At 35.7% G+C, this 20,247-nt stretch overlaps 1 protein-coding gene across 1 annotated transcript in view; it reads right to left on the bottom strand.

Annotated features, from left to right (window-relative positions):
* The window catches only part of ankrd55 (ankyrin repeat domain 55), a 30,180-nt gene continuing 9,933 nt past the window's right edge, over window positions 1-20,247 (bottom strand). Inside the window, exons 6-11 of the mRNA XM_073830132.1 lie at window positions 15,917-16,045; window positions 12,039-12,223; window positions 11,709-11,876; window positions 7,836-8,497; window positions 1,906-1,995; window positions 1-493 (exon numbers count right to left, since the gene is read on the bottom strand). Of these exons, the coding sequence (XP_073686233.1) occupies window positions 231-493; window positions 1,906-1,995; window positions 7,836-8,497; window positions 11,709-11,876; window positions 12,039-12,223; window positions 15,917-16,045 (1,497 nt within the window). The 3' untranslated portion in view covers window positions 1-230. The remainder of the gene's footprint in view (window positions 494-1,905; window positions 1,996-7,835; window positions 8,498-11,708; window positions 11,877-12,038; window positions 12,224-15,916; window positions 16,046-20,247) is intronic.

Raw genomic sequence — 20,247 nt, forward strand, 5'->3', positions numbered from 1 at the left:
TTTCCTTTATTAACAGTAACAGTAAACAACAAGCTTAAAGCATGTTCAAATGTTACAGTCAAAAATTCAACCAATGCATATCATAAAAAATATCATAGTTGTAAAATTGTATGAAAAACAGCCTTGTCAAGACTTTTATCAAACAGTGATTTTTCAGCATCCTCATGATCTACATAAATCCAAACGAGGCATGAAAAGCTGAACAGTATTACAGTTTAGGCAATTTCCTATCAGTTTCTGTTGTCGGTCAGATTCTGGGTTGTGAGCGGCGATGGGCTGCGTTTTCTCTGCGGAGGGATGGCAGGAAGAACTTGAATGTTTCGTAAAGGTTCTCCTGTCAGCGGCGTCGGGAAGGAGCCGAGCGACTGGCTTTGAGGAATGCCGGCTCGGTGCAGTTTAGATGCAAACGGAGGTGGAAGTACAGCCAGGCCCGCTCCTAAAGAGGATTTTGACTTCTTCACTCCCTGAGAGACCTGGTCAGGTGGCAAGGAAACTGTGGACGACATGAAAGCTGGTTTAGTTCAACTGAAGATGTGAACAATGCTCGTGTTCAGAAAAAATCATGAGCATTCAATTCAGTTGAGGTCAAAAGTTTACACCCCCCTTTCAGAATCTGCAAAATGTTAATTAGTTTACTAAAATAAGAGGGATCACACAAACTGCATGTTATTGTTTGTTTAGTTCTGACCTGAATAAGAGATTTCACGTAAAAGATGTTTACACATAGTCCACAAGAGAAAATAATAGTTACATTTATAAAAATGACCCCGTTCAAAAGTTTACATACACTTGAGTCTTAATACTGTGTTGTTCCTGAATGATCCACAGCTGTGATTTTGTTTAGTGATAGTTGTTCATGAGTCTCTTGTTTGTCCTGAACAATTAAACCGTCTGCTGTTCTTCAGAAAAATCCTTCAGGTCCCACACATTCTTTGGTTTTCCAGCATTTTTGTGTACTTGAACCCTTTCCAATAATGACTGTCTGATTTTGAGATCCGTCTTTTCACACTGAGGACAACTGAGGGACTCATATGCAACTATTACAGAAGGATCAAACACTCACTGATGCTCCAGAAGGAAAAAAACATGCATTTTGAGCCGGGGAGTGAAAACTTTTTGAATTTGAAGATCAGTCTAAATGTAATTTTCGTCTTCTGGAAAACATGTAAGTATCTTCTGAGGGCAGTACTAAATGAAAAAATACGATATTTAGAAAAAATAAGAAAAATGTGCACATCTTCATTCTGTTCAAAAGTTTTCACCCCCGGCTCTTAATGCATGTTTTTTCCTTCTGGAGCATCAGTGAGTGTTTGAACCTTCTGTAATAGTTGCATATGAGTCCCTCAGTTGTCCTCGGTGTTAAAAATATGGATCTCAAAATCGTTGGAAAGGGTTCAAATACACAAAATTGCCTGAAAAACCAAAGATTTTGTTCGACCTGAAGGATTTTTCTGAAGAACAGCAGGCAGTTTAACTGTTCTGGACAAACAAGGGTCTCGTGAACAACTATCACTAAACACATTCAGGTGTGGATTATTCAGGTAACAACACAGTATTAAGAATGAAGTGTATGTAATTTTTTATTTTCTCTTGTGGATTATGTAAATATCTTTTATGTGAAATATCATATTCAGGTCAGTACTAAATAAACAATAGCATGCATTTTGTATTATTTTGTTAAAATAATTAACATTTTGCAGAGTCTGAAAGGGAAATGTCAACTTTTGACATCAACTGTACATTAGTAAAAACAAGGTTGTATTACAATGTCATGCAGCAATTTGTGTGGATGCTATCAAATAACAGAACCTTAACAGAAGCTTTTCTTGAGCATGATGTACAGGATATTGCATTACAGTCTTATGAAGCATGAAAATATTATTAGGACATAAGGATTAAACTTACATCTGTGCGTGCAGTGGTCACGGATGGGGGCAAGACTGTTGCGTGTGAGAGCGGATTCTCTAACCCTCAGAGGTAAAAGATGATTCTGAGCTGCTCAGAGAAAGAGAAAAAAAAAAAAAAAATCTGAATTTTACAAATATACACAGTACAGACTAATTCACTGATTTATATCTGGGTTATTCCTCCGTTTAAGACTCTTGACTATTTAAAATCTTGAAAAATGAAACACTAATATGAAACAACTGAAACACAAAATGTTTAATGTGTTAAAACAAGAAACTGTTCTTGCAAATAATGGCATTTTAATGAAATTACATTACTGTTTCTTACCACATTTAAGCACTTTTTGCTGTGTTTCAATGGATAAAATGTATTTTATCAATTAAACACAGCAAAAAGCCCAGTGTTAAATTAACTCTCCCAGGAGCTTATTTGAGTCCACGCTCAAGAGTGTGAAAGTGTTCAAATCAGAGTCTTAAATTAACACTGAAGCAAAGTTAAAGTTAATGAGATAATTAGTGGCTAATTAAGTGATGATTGATCAGAATCACCAAAGGAGAAAATCACAATTTTTAAGCAATTTTTAGTTGGGCTCTATACCCTTACATTTTGTAATTACAGCCAGATAAACCAGAGCAAAAGTGATCATGTTTTGAAGTTATTTTCAAGAAGTGATCTGTATAATGGAATATGGTTTTCTTCACAGATTGCATTATTTCTGTGAACAACGTAATATAATCGCACAGATTTTTATAAAACTGCTTTGATCTAAAACTCAACAAAGAAGCTATTTAATTAAGACACAGACATGAAGAATAAGCTTGAGAATCATAACAAGGGTGACCAGCCAAAAAGCATGCTGTAGCCAATCAAATCTCATCCATGACTCCCATCATGCATTGCGGCATGAATATATTATGAGCTGAATTGTGTTCATACTTTCTTTTGTTCTTACTATTTAAACTTATGTTGTTTTTATGTGACTTTTTAGTAGCTTGTTTTGTGATGTTCAGAGTTGACCTGTTTATCTGAATATGCCAGATCTTGATGTCTGTGTGTGCATAAGCAAACTACTTTTTATGGAAATCATTAAAGCTTGTAAGAAATTCTTCAAAAATGTATATAAAAATCTTCATAATTACTTGACTGAATTGTTTTAGAAACTAATCTCTGAGTTACGCATCCAATAAAGGAAACATAACTCAGAAAATAGACTCCAAAAGAGTTCAATGATTCAGGTCAAATAATGATTATGTTAAAACATAACTATCACTCCCTGACGCCTTGTGTTCTTGACTTGTTTGGTTGTTTTATCTCAAATACAACAGCAAAACAAGATTAAATGTTAAAAATGTAAGGGTATGAACTGAAGCCTAACTAATGCAAACACTGACCACTACAATGGTAGCTTAAAAATTGTGATTTTTCTCCTTTGGCGATTCTGCTTGTTATTATCATTATTTATTAATGATCAATCATCACTTAATTAATCACTAATGATCTCATTAACTTTAACTTTGCTTCAGTGTTAATTTAACACTCTGATTTGAACACTTTCAGTCCAGTCACAAAAAGTTGAGCTAAATGCATTTTATATAAATTAGTAGTTAACATGCAATTAAGTGTCAGATTTACACACTGTAAAAAAAAAAAAGTTGTTTCAACTTAAAAAAAAGCTAGTGTTAATGCTGCATTAAAATTTTAAGTTTAGTCAACTTGACTAAACTATGACCCAGCTAGAAATTGTTCATGTTCTGGGAATGTTCTCAGTGGCAAGTTTTATTTTAGTTCTCAGAATGTTCTGCTAAAAGGTAGGATAGCATTCTCTAAACACATTCTAAAAATGTCTATTGATAACATTGTTAGAACGTTATCCTCTAACATTCTAATAAGCTTCCCATCACACTAGATGTGGACTAACATTGCTTGGACATCAAATTTCGGTTGAACGTGAAAACCCAACCTTCAATTAATGTCAAGCTCCAGTGTCATTAAATAACTCCAAAAACAGCATTACCCGCTTCACTTATTAGAAACAAGATTGACTGTCATACATTTATAAAAGATAAGATTAACAAAGTTTAGTTGTTGATGTCTGTTTGAAAGTAATAGTTTGGTTTGATGTCACCATTATAGTGAGAAGTGTTTGCTTTAGTTTGGAAATTTAACTGTGGCAGAAACAGCAACAGAAGATGTGATCAGATGATTATCATTGCGTTGTGATCTGATCAACTAGTGCCATCTAGAATCTAATCTATGCTGTCATTGTCATATTAGTGACAGCAATAACACATTTTAACAGCATCCTAATAGGATAATCTGTATTTTTTGTAGTAATAAAATGAACATCATTCACAAATCCCTTTAAAGGTTCACTGAAGTGCTTGAAACAGGCAAGTCTACGGTGACATCATTTTAATTTAAACAGGTCAGGACAAATCGCGCATCCCCCGCCCACTTTTTTTTTTTTTTAAATAGCCAATAGCGTTCCATTTACATCTGCTCGAGTCAGAGTCGTTGAGCTCGGTAAGCTTATGACGTCCACAGTCTAATAGATTAGCCCCTAGATTCAATATTAACTCTTGCTAAAACTAAATAGCGATCATCATCATGCTGAGGCTGTGCAGTTTAATTCATGCCGACTTGCGCATATGATCTGCTCTGTGCTATTGCGTCTCTGGACTGTAGTCAAAGTCCGGAGCAGACTGTGCGCGCTGCCGCGGTTTGCGTGACAACGTGAAACCAGACCGCATTTGCCCCAACGGAAAGCAAATTTACACTGTCTGAATCGTTCCCTATCTCCTGCATTGTGCACTACATGCTATTCGTCATACAGAAAACACTAACACTGTGAACAAGTGACCGATCTCAGCCGCAGCTTCAGCATCTATTTATTTATAGTGTAGGGGGCGGGACACTACGGGCTCTAGAGAGCATTTGATTGGACAGAGAGTTTAATGAGAAGCTGAAGTCCAGCGTGATGTCATTAAAATCGTTGATTCATATTGGTAGAAGTGACAGACTGTAAGTTTTAAATGGTCAAATCTTGTAAACGTGAATTTTGTCATTGCTTTGGAGCACACTAGCTTAAAGACATCATTAAAACTTACATATTCATACTAAAAGCCAAAAACTTTAATTTTGATTTCACAGTGACTTTAAACTGAATTTACTGATTGTTTTGACACACACAAGACATCAAGGATCAGTGCTTGAATATAAATAATGGTGACATGCCTTATGCCACAATGCATTCTGGGAGCCCTGGATGAGTTTTGTATGATGCACCTAGAATACATTGCAGCATGAAGCATGTCACCATTGTTGAAATTCATACACTGGTTCTTGATGTTTGTGTGACAAAGAAGGGTTTTTTTTTTTTATTATTATTATCTGTTTAAAATTCTGCTGGATCTCATATAATAACTGTGCAACTAATACAATAAATTAACTAGATAAAATCAGACAATAAGATGCAATGATATCTTATTTACTAGCAAACAAACAGCATCATCTAATCAAATACTTTTAAACAGACATCAACATCTAAAGCTCTCTTAAATTCAATAAGACCTTAAATAAAGTCAATCTGGTTTATAATAAGTGAAGCTGGTAATGCTGTTTTTGGAGATATTTAATGAAGTTGGAGCTTCACCAAATAATGTTTGGGTTTTTATTCTCAACCAAAATTTAACCTTTGAGCAACATTTGAGTCCACATCCAATGTCCAATGGGAAACTTCCCACTTAAATCTTAGATCTATTAGAATGTTAGAGGATAATGTTCTAACAATGTTAAAAATAAACATTTTTAGAATGTTTTTTAGAGAACTCTATCCTACCTTTTAAGAGAATATTCTGGGAACTAAAATAAAACTTGGCACTGAAACATTCCAGAACACAGCATAATGTTCTCAGAATATTCTTCCCCTAGCGAGGGAGTTGAGTTGTGTTAACTTAAAATTTTAAGGCTGCATGAACACTTAGTTTTTTAAAGTAAAAACAACGTTATTTTACAGTGCACTCCCAACAGGCACCAGACCTCAATATAATGTCAGGTTGACGTTGGAGATGACATCGGACATCAGAATTTGACGTTAATTTGATGTTGACCTAATGTTGGATTTTGGTTACATAACATAAAAACTACAAAATATCAATGTCAGCTGACATCAGTACTGGACATCAAATTAACGTTGATGTTACACATTGAATTGACATTGAATTTTGGTCATCCAAAGTCACAACTAAAATTTAACCAAATATCACTGTAATATGGTTCTTATGAACCCAAATTAGTGAAATTTTGCCAAATGCCTAAAAACTACACCAAAGTAACACATGTGGTAGACAGTTCAGAACCATTAGGTATTCTTTCAAACTTAGATGACTGTCAAAATAAATGAATAAATTAAAATAACCCACATAGCAATTGACGTCTGGCCCAGCTCTGGGCCAAGCAAGGAGTTACACTCGGCCCAAATGCAGCAAAGAATTATGGCCCTTGTGTGGCCCAGATCTGGACTACAGACATGAGCCACACATGAGCCATAACTGGCCCAAATCGCAGCCAAATAGTAACTTATAACCAGCCCTCAGCTGGGCCAGAACATGTTTTAATAGTGCTACCCAATCTCAGCCGTCAGTCAACTACATAAAGACCATGCTGATAGCCAGCAACCATTGAATCAATATCAAAAATAGTTGATTTGTCAATGTTAATGACATTAAATTAATATATCACCCACTATTAATGTTGAAAAAATGTTGAAATTTCAACCAAACACAATTGTGATCAATGATTGCTTTAATTGTGCTCTAGACTCCTACCTTTCATTAAGTTAACTGTCATTTGGTGCTGCAATAGTGTTTTAATGTAAACTATTTTGCTTTTTGAAGTAAGATCTTTTAAAATTAAGTTGGAAAAAATAGCTTTCTATGATGAAGCTCAAGCTACAATAAGGTTGAGAAATAATGCTGAAAAAAAAACTACATCTTTTATTGCTATCCTGTATCACAAGCACTAAAATACAGTGGCAAGGTGTAGAAAGATTTAGACATCAACACTCATCATACAAACCTCAAAAATGGTGACAATCATTAAACTAATTCAGATAAACAGATCAACTGCAATGCATGCTGGGAATCATGAATGAGTTTTGTAATATGTTGATACCCAGCATGCATTTCTGCATAAAATTTTCTTTTGCTGAATGTCACCATTGTTGAGTTTTATGCGGTGATTCTTGTTGGCTAATTGATTCAGCAAAGTAATGTTTTTTGTTTAGTTTTTTTTTTTGTAAACTCATAAAAGTGTGATATCTGTACCAGTGCTGAAATTTCAAAAAAACAAACACACTTACAAGCAAATATTTAAATAAGCTCATAATGATTACAGTCATCATCATCTGAGCCCAATAAATCTTAGTTTTCATTGAAGTGACCAATGCATTTTAGCACATTGTTAAAAAAGACAATGAAAGTTAATAATAAAGTACAAAGAGTCAAACTACTAAAGCAAATACTGATCACAACAATGGTGCTTTGTTGATATTTCAACATTAATAGCGGATTCAAAAGATTCACAAATCAACTATTTTTTTTTACATTGATTCAATGTTTGCTTGCTATCAGGGTGGTGTCTATGTAGTTGACTGAAGGCTTTTGGGTAGCACTATTAAAACATGTTCTGGCCCAGTTCAGGGCTGGTTATAAGTTACCATTTGGCTGAGATTTGGGCCAGTTATGGCTCATGTGTGGCTCATGTCTGTAGTACAGATCTGGGCCACACAAGGGCCGTAATATTTTGCTGCATGAGTGTAACTGCTTGCTTGGCCCAGAGCTGGGCCAGACTTCAATTGCTATGTGGAAACCTTGGGAATCAAAACTGTTCACCTAATTGAAAAATCCCTATAATACTGAATATCTTACCTTGGTCATTTCTCTGTATGTACGGTGTTTGATTTGAGCACAGCACGTCTAAAGGGCTTGAAGATCCATGCAGCAGCTTGTCAAGCAGCCGTTCAGATGGAGTTGAGATCCATGCCTTATGAGTCAGTATCTGACTGGATTCAGTCTTCCATGGCTGTCCGGCAGCTTTTTGCTCCTTACATTTGCCATCAAACAGGTCATGCTCACTCTTGCTTTTCTGTGACCTGTGTGCTAAGTGTCCTGCCACGTGACCTCCGCTGGTCCTGAGGGCCAAAGTCTGAGAGTTAACCAGCAAGGACTTGCCTAGAGTGATTGGAGGAAGACTCTGTGTGCGTATGGGTGGGAGACTTTGGAAGTCCTTGCTGGATGTGTCCTCAACGAGGTGAACTTTCTCAGACTCATTATTTCGTTTTCTGGCGGTTGAGCTGTTTTCGCTCTCATCTCTGGCTAACGGTTCAGCGACGCAGTCGAACATGGTAATGATGTCGTCCACCTCAGATGTCTCTTCTTTCAGCTGATAGTCTTGATTCAAGTCTGTCTGCTGAGAAGGATGCAGATCTTTCTTCTTTTTGCAGAAGATTTGGTTCAGCATACGGAATTTCCCCTCCTTGCGTATAGAAGAGTCACTGTTTTGCGCATGCAGTGGCCTGCTGGACTCTGACCTGTGAAAAAGTATGGACATCTTTAGTTTTGAAAAAACTTCATGGGAACTTTTCCTGCACGTTCATCACTTCTCATGTTACACCTCCTGGTTCCCTGCTGATTTTGTACGTTTGCCCACTGACAAAGAAATGATCAGTGTATAATTTCAATGGTAGGTTTATTTGAACAGTGGGAGACAGAATAACATTTGTTTTAGAAAAAGTTATAAATTGATTTGCATTTTAATGAGTGAAATAAGTATTTGACCCCCCCCCCCCCCCCCCTTGTTGGCGATCACAGAGGTCAGACGTTTCTTGTAGTTGGCCACAAGGTTTGCACACATCTCAGGAGGGATTTTGTCCCACTCCTCTTTGCAAATCTTCTCCAAGTCATTAAGGTTTCGAGGCTGACAAGGTTTCTTTTGCAACTTGAACCTTCAGCTCCCTCCAAAGATTTTCTATGGGATTAAGGTCTGGAGACATATTGAGCCACTCCTTTGTTGCCTTGGCCATGTGTTTTGGGTCACTGTCATGCTGGAATACCATCCACGACCCATTTTCAATGCCCTGGCTGAGGGAAGGAAGTTCTCACCCAAGATTTGACGGTACATGGCCCCGTCTATCATCCCTTTGATGCGGTGCAGTTGTCCTGTCTCCTTAGCAGAAAACACCCCCAAAGCGTAATGTTTACACCTCCATGTTTGACCGTGGGGATGGTGTTCTTGAGGTCATAGGCAGCATTCCTCCTCCTCCAAACACGGCAAGTTGAGTTGATGCCAAAGAGCTTGATTTTGGTCTCATCTGACCACAACACTTTCACCCAGTTCTCCTCTGAATCATTCATATGTTCATTGGCCTGTACATGTGCTTTCTTGAGCAGGGGGACCTTGCGGATGCTGCAGGATTTCAGTCCTTCATGGCATAGTGTGTTACCAATTGTTTTCTTGGTGACTATGGTCTCAGCTGCCTTGAGATCATTGACACACTGTAAAAAATTTGCACCTGTTTCAACTTAGGAATGTCAGTTTTGTGGCTGCCTTCAGATTTTAAGTTATTTCAGCTTAAAAGCACAAGTCATTTCAACTCACGACTTTAAATCTTGCCTAGTGTTGAATTGCTTTAAGTTCATTTGATTTTACAATATTTTCTGTTTCAACTTATTAAATTAAGTTTAAATAAGTTTCAACATGCAAGTAACCATTGAATCAATGTAAAAAAAAAAGTTGATTTGTGAATCTTTTGCATTTTATTGTTTTTTGTAACAATGTGCTGAAATACATTGGTTAAGGCAATGGAAGCTGAGATCCATGGGATCAGATGATGATATTGACTGTAATCATTGTGAGCTTATTTAACTATTTGTTCACAAGTGTGTTTTTTTATAATGTGAAATACTACAATGAGAGATTTAAGCAGGAGTGCAGATATCACACTTTTATGAATTAACATGAAAAAAAACTTTGCTAAATCAATTAGACATCAAGAATCAGCGTATGAAACTCAACAATGGTGACATTCAGCAAAATAAATTTTTATGCAGAAATGCATGCTGGGTATTAACATAGTATAAAACTAATTCATGATTGCATGATGCATGCATTGCAGTTGATCTGTTTATCTGAATTGGTTTGATGATTGTCACCATTGCTGAGGTTTGTATGAGGAGTGTTGATGTCTAAAACCTTTTAGCATTTGTGATGTAGAACATTTACATAAATAATAAAAGATCAGCTTTACTTTGATTTGACACCCTCACAAATAGTAATCTACTCCAACTTAATTTTAAAACGTCTCTTTTTTGACATCAGTGTTTCCACTGAAACACTATTGTAGCTCCAAAAGAAAGTTAACTTAACAAAAAGTAAGAGTCAAGAGCCCAACTAAAGCAATCACTGATCACAATAACGGTGGCTTGTTGAAATTTCAACATTTTTTCAGCATTAATAGCGGGTGATATTAATTCAATGTCATTAACATTGACAAATCAACAATTTTTGACATTGATTCAATGGTTGCTTGCATGTTAAAACTTATTTCAACTTAATTTAATAAGTTGAAACAAAATATTGTAAAATCAAATGAACTTAAATAAAGCAATTCAACACTAGGCAAGATTTAAAGTCGTGAGTTGAAATGACTTGTGCTTTTAAGCTGAAATAACTTAAAATCTTAAGGCAGCCACAAAACGTACGTTCCTAAGTTGAAACGGGTGAAATTTTTTCACAGTGCAAGATCCTCCCTTGTAGTTCTGGGCTGATTCACTGTTCTCATGAACACTGAAACTCCACGAGGTGAGATCTTGCATGAGCTCCAGACCGAGGGAGATTGACAGTTATTTTGTGTTTCTTCCATTTGTGAATAATCGCACCAACTGCTGTCACCTTCTCACCAAGCTGCTTGGCGATGGTCTTGTTGCCCATTCCAGCCTTGTGTAGGTCTACAATCTTGTCCCTGACATCCTTGGACAGCTCGTTGGTCTTGGCCATGGTGGAGAGTTTGGAATCTGATTGATTGATTGTTTCTGTGGACAGGTGTCTTTTATACTGTTAACCAGTTGATATTAGGAACACTCCCTTTCAGAGAATGCTCCTAATCTCAGCTTGTTACCTGTATAAAAGACACCTGAGAGCCAGAAATCTAGCTGATTGATAGGGGATCAAATACTTATTTCACTCATTAAAATGCAAATCAATTTATAACTTTTTTGAAATGCGTTTTTCTGGATTTTATGATAGTTAGCGGAAGCTAGAGAACCTCCTGGGGTCATGTGAAGCACTTTTTATGATGGATGGATGGACTTTTTTTGCTTAAAAATCTCGACTCCCATTCACTGTATTATAAAGCTCAGAAGAGGCAGGATATTTTTAATAGAACTCAGATTGTATTTGTCTGAAAGAAGAAAGTCATATACACCTAGAATGACTTGAAGGTGAGTAAATCATTGGGGAATTTTCATTTTTGGGTGAACTATGCCTGTAAAAAGCAGCGGTTTTGTGATGGCCCGGGGATGTTTTGCTAAAAATGTTTTGCCAAAATTCCTCCACAGCGGTGTGAAACTCTACTACAAGGCCTGTTTAGTTGCAGTTATTGCTGCTAATGGGGGGTAGCCAGTTATTGACTCTAAGGGAGCATTGCTTCTTTTAAAAAGTCATGGAAATGTCAATATGTACCTGAGAGAAGTGCCAACTTAAATATAGTTTATTGATTTCCAACAAAAACAACAGGAACAAACCTGTTTTCAGTGGAGAGGAGTTTGATGCAGGCTGTGTGACCGCAGTACATGGCGTATGTGAGTGGCGTGTTCTCATTAATATCTCGAGGGTTGGGCTCCACTCCCAGCTCCAACAATACCTGCACACAGTCATCTTTACCTGCTGCAGCAGCCCAATGCAGAGGAGTCCTGACAGAAAAAAAAAAAACATCATTAGAAACGAAATTTAAAAAAACAAATTAGTAATGCATGCAGTATGAGTAAAATAATTTCTATTGAACAAAAATTTGTCCTCTGCTAAGCAAAATAATGATTAACACTCTACATGCTGAAAATCGAATGTCTCTGTACCGTTCATCCACGTCTAAAGCTTGCAAGTTGGTTTCAGGAATGCGAGACAGTTCATAGATGATATCACTGAAACCTGCAGCGGCGGCAATGTGAACGCAGGTCTTCCCATTCTCATCGTCATAATTGATCACAGAGGCACCCAGATGATGGTCAAGAATGAGAGAACACATTAACCGGCTGCCGCTCTGCCAAAGAGTTAAAAACAATGCAACATATAAAATATATATAATGTATTATTTTGAATTAGTATACTATAGTATACCTACAATACAACATGTAACCAGGCCCAGACAGACTTGGTATGTTGTAATACACTACCAGACCAAGCCTGTATTTATTTAATCCAAAGTACAGCAAAAACAGTAACATTTTTTAATATTTTAAAATAAAAAAGAAATATGTATTATTATTATTATTATTATTATTATTATTATTATTATTATTATTATTATTATCAATATTTCAAACAGTAGGATTCTTAATGAATAAAAGGATCCAAAAACCAGCATTTAGCTGAAATTAAAAAACTTTGTAACATTATACTCTATACCATTCAAAAGCTTGGAGTCAGTATTTTTATTTTGTATTTTTTTGGGGAAAGAAATTATAGAAATGAATACTTCAATTTATCAAAGATGCTTTAAATTGATCAAAAGTGATGATACAGGCATTTATAATGTTACACAAAATGTTGTTCTTCATTAATAAAATTAAAACCATCAGTGCACAATTTTCCACTCCACAATCTATCAGGCACGAGCAAACATTCACTTCCTTCTCTTCACTCCCTGAGGTAGAAGTCTCCAAACTCATCCTTTCTAATCATCCTACTTGTCTGCTTGATCCTATTCCATCTCATTTCCTTGAAGCAATTTTGCCTGTAGTTGTACCTGCACTATACCTTTCTCACACAGAACAGTCTCCTGGACAGCAACCAGTCTGGTTTCAGAAGTGGACATTCAAGTCAGACTGCCTTGCTCTCAGTGGTTGAAGCCCAAAGACTGGCAGGAGCAGATTCCAAATCTTCAATACTTATCTTGCTGGATCTGTCCGCTGCTTTTGACACGTTCCTCCTGGTAACCCTATTGGCAAAGGGCATCTCAGGAACTGAACTCCAGTGGTTTGAGTCCTTCCTCTCAGATAGGTACTTCAAGGTTTCTTGGAGAGATACAGTATCCAAGTCACAACTTCTAACTACTGGAGTGCCTCAGGGCTCTGTTTTTGGTCCACTTTTCTTCTCTGTCTACATGGCATCACTAGGTTCTGTCATTCAGAAACATGGCTTTTCATATTACTGCTATGCTGACAACACTCAACTCTACCTCTCAGTCCATCCTGATGATCTGACGACAGCTGCTCACATCTCAGCTTGTCTAACAGACATTTCTTGCTGGATGACGGACCATCACCTTCAACTCAACCTTTCCAAGACAGAACTGCTTGTGTTTCCATCAAACCCATCATTTCATCACAATTTCACCATCCGGTTAGGCACATCAACCATAACTCCTTCAAAAACAGCCAGAAACCTTGGAGTTGTGATTGATGATCGGCTGAATTTCTCAGACCACATTGCTAAAACTGCCCGGTCCTGTAGATTTGCTTTATTCAACACCAGGAAGATCAGACTCTTTCTTTCAGAACATGCTTCACAACTCCTTGTTCAATCTCTTGTTCTGTCCAGGCTGGACTATTGCAATGCTCTCTTGGCAGGTCTTCCAGCAAGTTCTATCAAACCTTTACAATTGATCCAGCATGCGGCTGCAAGATTAATTTTCAACGAGTCGAAAAGAACGCACATCACACCTCTCTTCATCAATTGAACTGGCTACCAATAGCTGCTCGCATAAAATTCAAGGCATTAATGTTTGCTTACAAAACCACCACTGGCTCTGCACCCCTTTTCCTAAATTCATTATTTCAGACTTATGTGCCCTTTAGAAGCTTATGTTCTAAGTCAGGGGTCCCCAAACTTTTTTTATGAGAGGGCCACATCATTTTCTTTTCTTTAATGGGGGGCCGGGTCTGTTTATTAAAAAAAAAAAAAAAAAAAAAAAAAAAAAAATTCCATGGGCCGGACTGAATACTAGTATTATTATTATTTTATTATGATTTTATCTGTATATATTATACCTTTTAATTCTAGAATAGTTAATATTTTGTTATGCCCCACACAGACAAATTATCATTTCTTTTCAAAAGATATACAGGTGCATCTCAATAAATTAGAATGTCATGGAAAAAATCATTTATTTCAGTAATTCAACTCAAAGTGTGAAACTTGTGTATTAAATAAATGTAATGCACACAGACTGAAGTAATTTAAGTCTTTGGTTCTTTTAATTGTGATGATTTGGCTCACATTTAACAAAAACCCACCAATTCACTACCTCAATCAATTAGAATATGGTGACTTGCTAATCAGCTCAAAACACCTGCAAAGGTTTCCCGAGCCTTCAAAATGGTTCACTAGGCTACACAATCATGGGGAAGACTGCTGATCTGACAGTTGTCCAGAAGACAATCATTGACACCCTTCACAAGGAGAGTAAGCCACAAACATTGTTTGCCAAAGAAGCTGGCTGTTCACAGAGAGTGCTGCATCCAAGCATGTTAACACAAAGTTGAGTGGAAGGAAAAAGTGTGGAAGAAAAAGATGCACAACCAACCGAGAGAACCGCAGCCTTAAGAGGCTTGTCAAGCTAAATCGATTCAAGAATTTGCGTGAACTTCACAAGGAATGGACTGAGGCAATGGACTGTTTGATCGCAATGACACATTATGTTGAATGTACCATTCTGTTGGTGAATTAAACAAATAATCAGGCTATGTTAATAACTAAGCAAAATTTTAGTTTGAAAGACAACCTTTATTATCAAATACAAAAAAAACAACATTTAAAATTACATTTTCAAAATATGTCTCTGGCATTGTTCAGAGGGCTGGTCTAAATATGGGCATTCGGCCCTCGGGCCTTAGTTTGAGGACCCCTGTTCTAAGTGAACGGTGCATTATTGTGCCATCCCAAAGAGGTACAAAATCACTTTCACAGACCTTTACCTTAAAGTTTCCCTATTGGTGGAATGACCTGCCCAACTCAATCCGAGCAGCTGAGTCCTTAGCCATCTTCAAGAATCGGCTAAAAACACATCTCTTCCGTCTATATTTTACCCTCTAAGTCTAGCACTCTCTATTCTATTTCTATTTCTATTCTTTAAAATAACCTTCTATTTTATTTTTATATCTTCTATCTTGTCTATCTTTTTTCTTTTTATTTATTATACAATTAACAAAAAAAAAAAAAAAAAACACTAGCTTGGTCTATTATTTTTTTTTAGGGCTGGGACACGATTAATCGCGATTAATCGCATCCAAAATAAAAGTTTATGTTAACATACTAAATGTGTGTTTACTGTGTATATTTATTATGTATATATAAATACACACACATACATGTATAGCCTTTAAAAAATACTTATATGTGTGGATAGTTATATTTGTATTTAATTTAGATTATATATAGAATTATAAATATTTTATTTATTTTAATTTAATTTTTATTTCAGTTTTCTTTAATATACATGTTTGTGTGTGTATTTATATATACATAATAAATATACACAGTAAACACACATTTAGTATGTTAACATAAACTTTTATTTTGGATGCGATTAATCGCGATTAATCGTGTCCCAGCCCTATTTTTTTTATCCTATCCGTTTTCTTTTTATTTACTATATAATTAAAAAAAACCTTGCTACGTATACTGCATTAAGCTAATCTGAGACTTGTCATAGCACTTACATAGCATTTCTCTTTTGTTGATTTTGATTGCTTCCATTGTGTTTCACAATGATGTGTTGGTGTATGATTTGTACCTGCACAGCCCAGTGAAGAGCTGTTTTAAAGTCTTTGTCCACAAGCGTGGGGTCGGCTCCTTTCTGCAGCAGGGCCTGCACATGCTCCGGTCGGTTATGGAAAGAAGCCCAGTGCAGAGCAGTCATTCCCTGACAATCACAAAGTTAGAGAGTTACACAGCTGCACCCTACCAAGTACACTGTAAAATGTAATAAGCTGACTTTAAAAAAAGGAAGAAAACCAATTGCACTAAAAAGCATAAATAAAAAAAGTAAAGTGAAATAGGAATAGTATGTTGCACTGACGAATGATTAGTTAGCTATAGTTTACTTACACAAGAGTTTTAGTTACAAAAAATTATTATTTCACATTATTTAGTGTTATTTAGGAGCTTATCAACTGAGCATAAGATTATAGAGATTATAAAATGCTTTTATATATAATGCTTTTTTGAAAGCTTCTAAACCAAAAATCGAATACTGAAGTCGTTTGAGGGCTTTTAAAACCTAGTCAGTATCTATTTTGAGATGATCAATTACATTTTCAGTGTAATTTATGAGATTTGTCGCATTTTGAATTCATGTTTTCTTTGTAAAAGGCAAAAAGTTGATTTCAAAGTTAAGTATTCATTAAAATATCATAACATTATAGTTGATAATTCAGTATTCTTTATTTTTGACAAAACATCCCATGTTTCAGTAGTGACAGTAATGTTTTGATAGCAACTATAAAACGCTACTGAAACATACTAAAACATACTAAAATATAAAAACAATTGCATAACTGTAGTAAAAATTTTATTTCCCCTAAATAAAGGATTATGTGTTCCCATTTCGTCACTGTTTCAATAATGGCAATTTTTGGGATAACACCCAAACAATTTTTCACATTATTTCACAATATTTAATGTTATTTATGAGCTTATCAGCTAGACAGAAGGAAAGAAAATTAACTTTTAAATTATAAAATGCTTTTTATATAATTGCTTTATTTGGAAACTACTTTAATCCATTTATCAAGATATTTATGTTCACCAAAAAAACTAATACTGAAGTCATTCAAGGGCTTTTAAATCCGTCAGTAAAGTACTTCAGATTTCAGTAAAGTAAAGAAGTTTCCAAATAAAGCAATTATATAAAAGCATTTTATTATTTAAAAATTAATTTTCTTTTCTTTTGCCCAGCTGATAACTGATAGCTGATAGCATTAAATATTGTGAAATAATGTGCAAAATTGTTTGGGTGTTATCCCATAAAATTGCCATTATTGAAACAGTGACGAAAGGGAACACATAATCCTTTATTTGGAGGAAATAAACAAAATTTTTAGTACAGTTATGTAATTGTTTTTGTATTTTAGTATGTTTTAGCATGTTTCAGTAGTGTTTTATATTCGCTATCAAAACATTACTGTCACTACCGAAACATGGGATGTTTTGTCAAAAATAAAGTACACTGAATTATCAACTAAGATATTATGATAGATTCAAAATGTTATTTATGATAAGCTCATTAATAATACTAAATATTGTGAAATGAATAAACATATTTAGAATTGGATACATACTATCTTCATTAACGTTCACTTCATTAACGTTCACTATAATGTTGCATTTGTTCAAATGAACAAAGCATTCCCTTGTGTAAGAAAGAAGTGCACTTTAGCAAACTTAAAAAAGAGCACTTATTACAGAAATAATATGCTATAAAATACGTAAGCACAAACAATATACTGTTTTCAGACACTTAATTGCATGTTAATTACAATTTAATTAAATTGTATTATAGTTAAAACACTGTATTTAATGTTATTAGCTGAACTTTAGAGTGCTTTGGACCCACCTATATAGAAATTAAGTACATGATATGTAATTTTTTGTAATTAGGGGCCAAGCACCAGAGGTGCATATGCGATTATCTGTTAGTTTTCTTTCACTCTTGATGTCTGTAGCAGCCCACAGAACTGCTTGCAGGGAAGTTGTGAAATTTGGCACACAAATGTGTACCTTGGATATTATTCAATATGCATACATACACATTTTTGGTAAAAATTAATTTTTCTCAAGACGTTTCCACCTCTGACTTTGGACCAATTCTGTAGAATGACCAACATACAGTATCTCACAAAAGTGAGTACACCCCTCCCATTTCAGCAACCATTTTAGTATATCTTCTCAAGGGACAATACTATAGAAATGATTCTTGGATATATTTTAGAGTAGTCAGTGTGCAGCTGTATAACAGTATAGATTTACTGTCCTCTGAAAATAACTCAACATACAGCCATTATTGTCAAAATAGCTGCACTGTAAAATCGAATTAGTTGGGCTTACTTAAAAAAAGCATGCAAACCGATTGCCTTAAAAAATAACTGAAATAGAAATAATATGTTGTACTTACATGAGAGTTCTAGCAACTAAAAAAGAACTGTAAGGGCTACTTGATCCTTTGCTTAAGGTTTACTCTTGATTTAGTATAGCTACTCACTGACTCCCAGAGTGCATTGCAGCATGCATAAATTATGCAATCGGTTTGTTTTACTTTTGTTGTTTTTATTTGCTAATTTTATTTACTGTCTTGTGTCAGTAGTAGCACAACAAAAAGAGCAAATAAAACAATAAAATGGTTATTGTCACAATTAATAAAAATAAATAATATTGAATTGTTACCATTGTTGTGGTTCGCATGCTGAATGTTGAAGTCTGTACATTACCACAAATATTAAATGATTGTCTCACCCATTTAGGTTTTTCAAGGTGTTTACGAAAAACAATGATGTTGTAAAAGACAATTAATCAATATCAAAAATATAAAAGCTAACGAATTAGTTAAACAGGTCACCTTCTAAAAGCAACCTGCATTTTACTTTTCGCCCCTTGAAATCAAAAAATATGATGCCATGTTGCATTGCTGCATCAATAGGAACAAAATCACAATAAAATAAATAAAGTTCCAAGTGCCCAACCAAAGGGAACATTAATCACTACAATGGTAAGTAAAAAACAAATAAACAACATTTTATGAAAATCAACATCAATTTATGAAGTCAGGTTATGTGATGTTCTTTCAAATATTTCAGTTGTATTGAAACAACATTCAAGATGACTTTGGGAAATTAGTGAATGTAACTTGTGAAAAATAACTGCAGATTAACTATTGACCCACCTCAAAAACTTTTATTTTCCTCTTCCTTTTTTTATTTAGCAAATTAGCAACATATTATTGCACTGCTGCCTCTCACTGGTTTATTAATGCCATTGGTTCCTTTGTGGCTACTTGAATATTTTAAGTAAGTGTCACTCAAAGCAGTAAGTAAATTGTTTTACTTGCATTGAAAGTAGCTGTAATTTAATACAACCTAGTAAGTATAGCAACTAAGTAAAGATAACTAATTATATCTAAGTAAGGTAAAATATTGGATTTTACAGTGTGGCAACAAAAGGGATAACAGCAGTATGTTGTTTAACCATGCAAAGCCACATGTCCTATTCATCATGTTTATGTTTTTGTCTGCTTGACAGGACCATACAAACTTGTGTATCTTGTATTAGATCCGTTAAAATTAGGTGCTTTAAGTACAATCCTCTCATACTGACCACTGGATGTTCAACATGGCATCTCATGGCAAAGAACTCTCTGAGGATCTGAGAATTAAAATTGTTGCTCTTCACAAAGATGGCCAAGGCTATCAGAGGTTCAGTAACACCCTGAAACCGAGTTACACTACAGTGGTCAGGGTCATACAGAGGTTTTCCAAGACGGGTTTCATTCGGAACAGGCCTTGTTCTGTGTGTCAGGTGCAGAATCTGGCTTCAAAAACAGATGCATGAGTGCTACCATCTTTGCTTTAAAGGTTGTAGAAGTAGAAGGTCAGCTTGTCAGTGCTCAGACCATACGCCGCACACTGCAACAAGTCAGTTTGCATAGGCGTCCTCCCAGAAGGAAGCCTCATCTGAATCTGGCTCACAAGAAAGCCTGCAAACGGTTTGCTGAAGACAACCAAGAGCATGAATTACTGGAACCATGTCCTGTGGTCTGATGAGACTATAAGATAAACTTGTTTGGCTCAGATGGTGTCCAGCATGTGTGGCGATGTCCTGGTGAGGAGTACCAAGAAAACTATGTGTTGCCTACAGTCCAGCATGGTGGTGGTAGCATCATGGTCTGGGGCTGCATGAGTGCTGCTGGTTCTGGGGAGCTGCGGTTCATTGAGGGAAACATGGACTCCATTATGTACTGTACATTCTGAAGCAGAACATGATGCCTTCCCTCCAGAAACTAGGCCGAATGGCAGTTTTCCAACATGATAACGATCCCAAACACACCACCAAGATGACAACTGCCTTACTGAG

This window comes from Garra rufa, chromosome 23, assembly GCF_049309525.1.
Source record: "Garra rufa chromosome 23, GarRuf1.0, whole genome shotgun sequence".
NCBI lineage: Eukaryota > Metazoa > Chordata > Actinopteri > Cypriniformes > Cyprinidae > Garra > Garra rufa.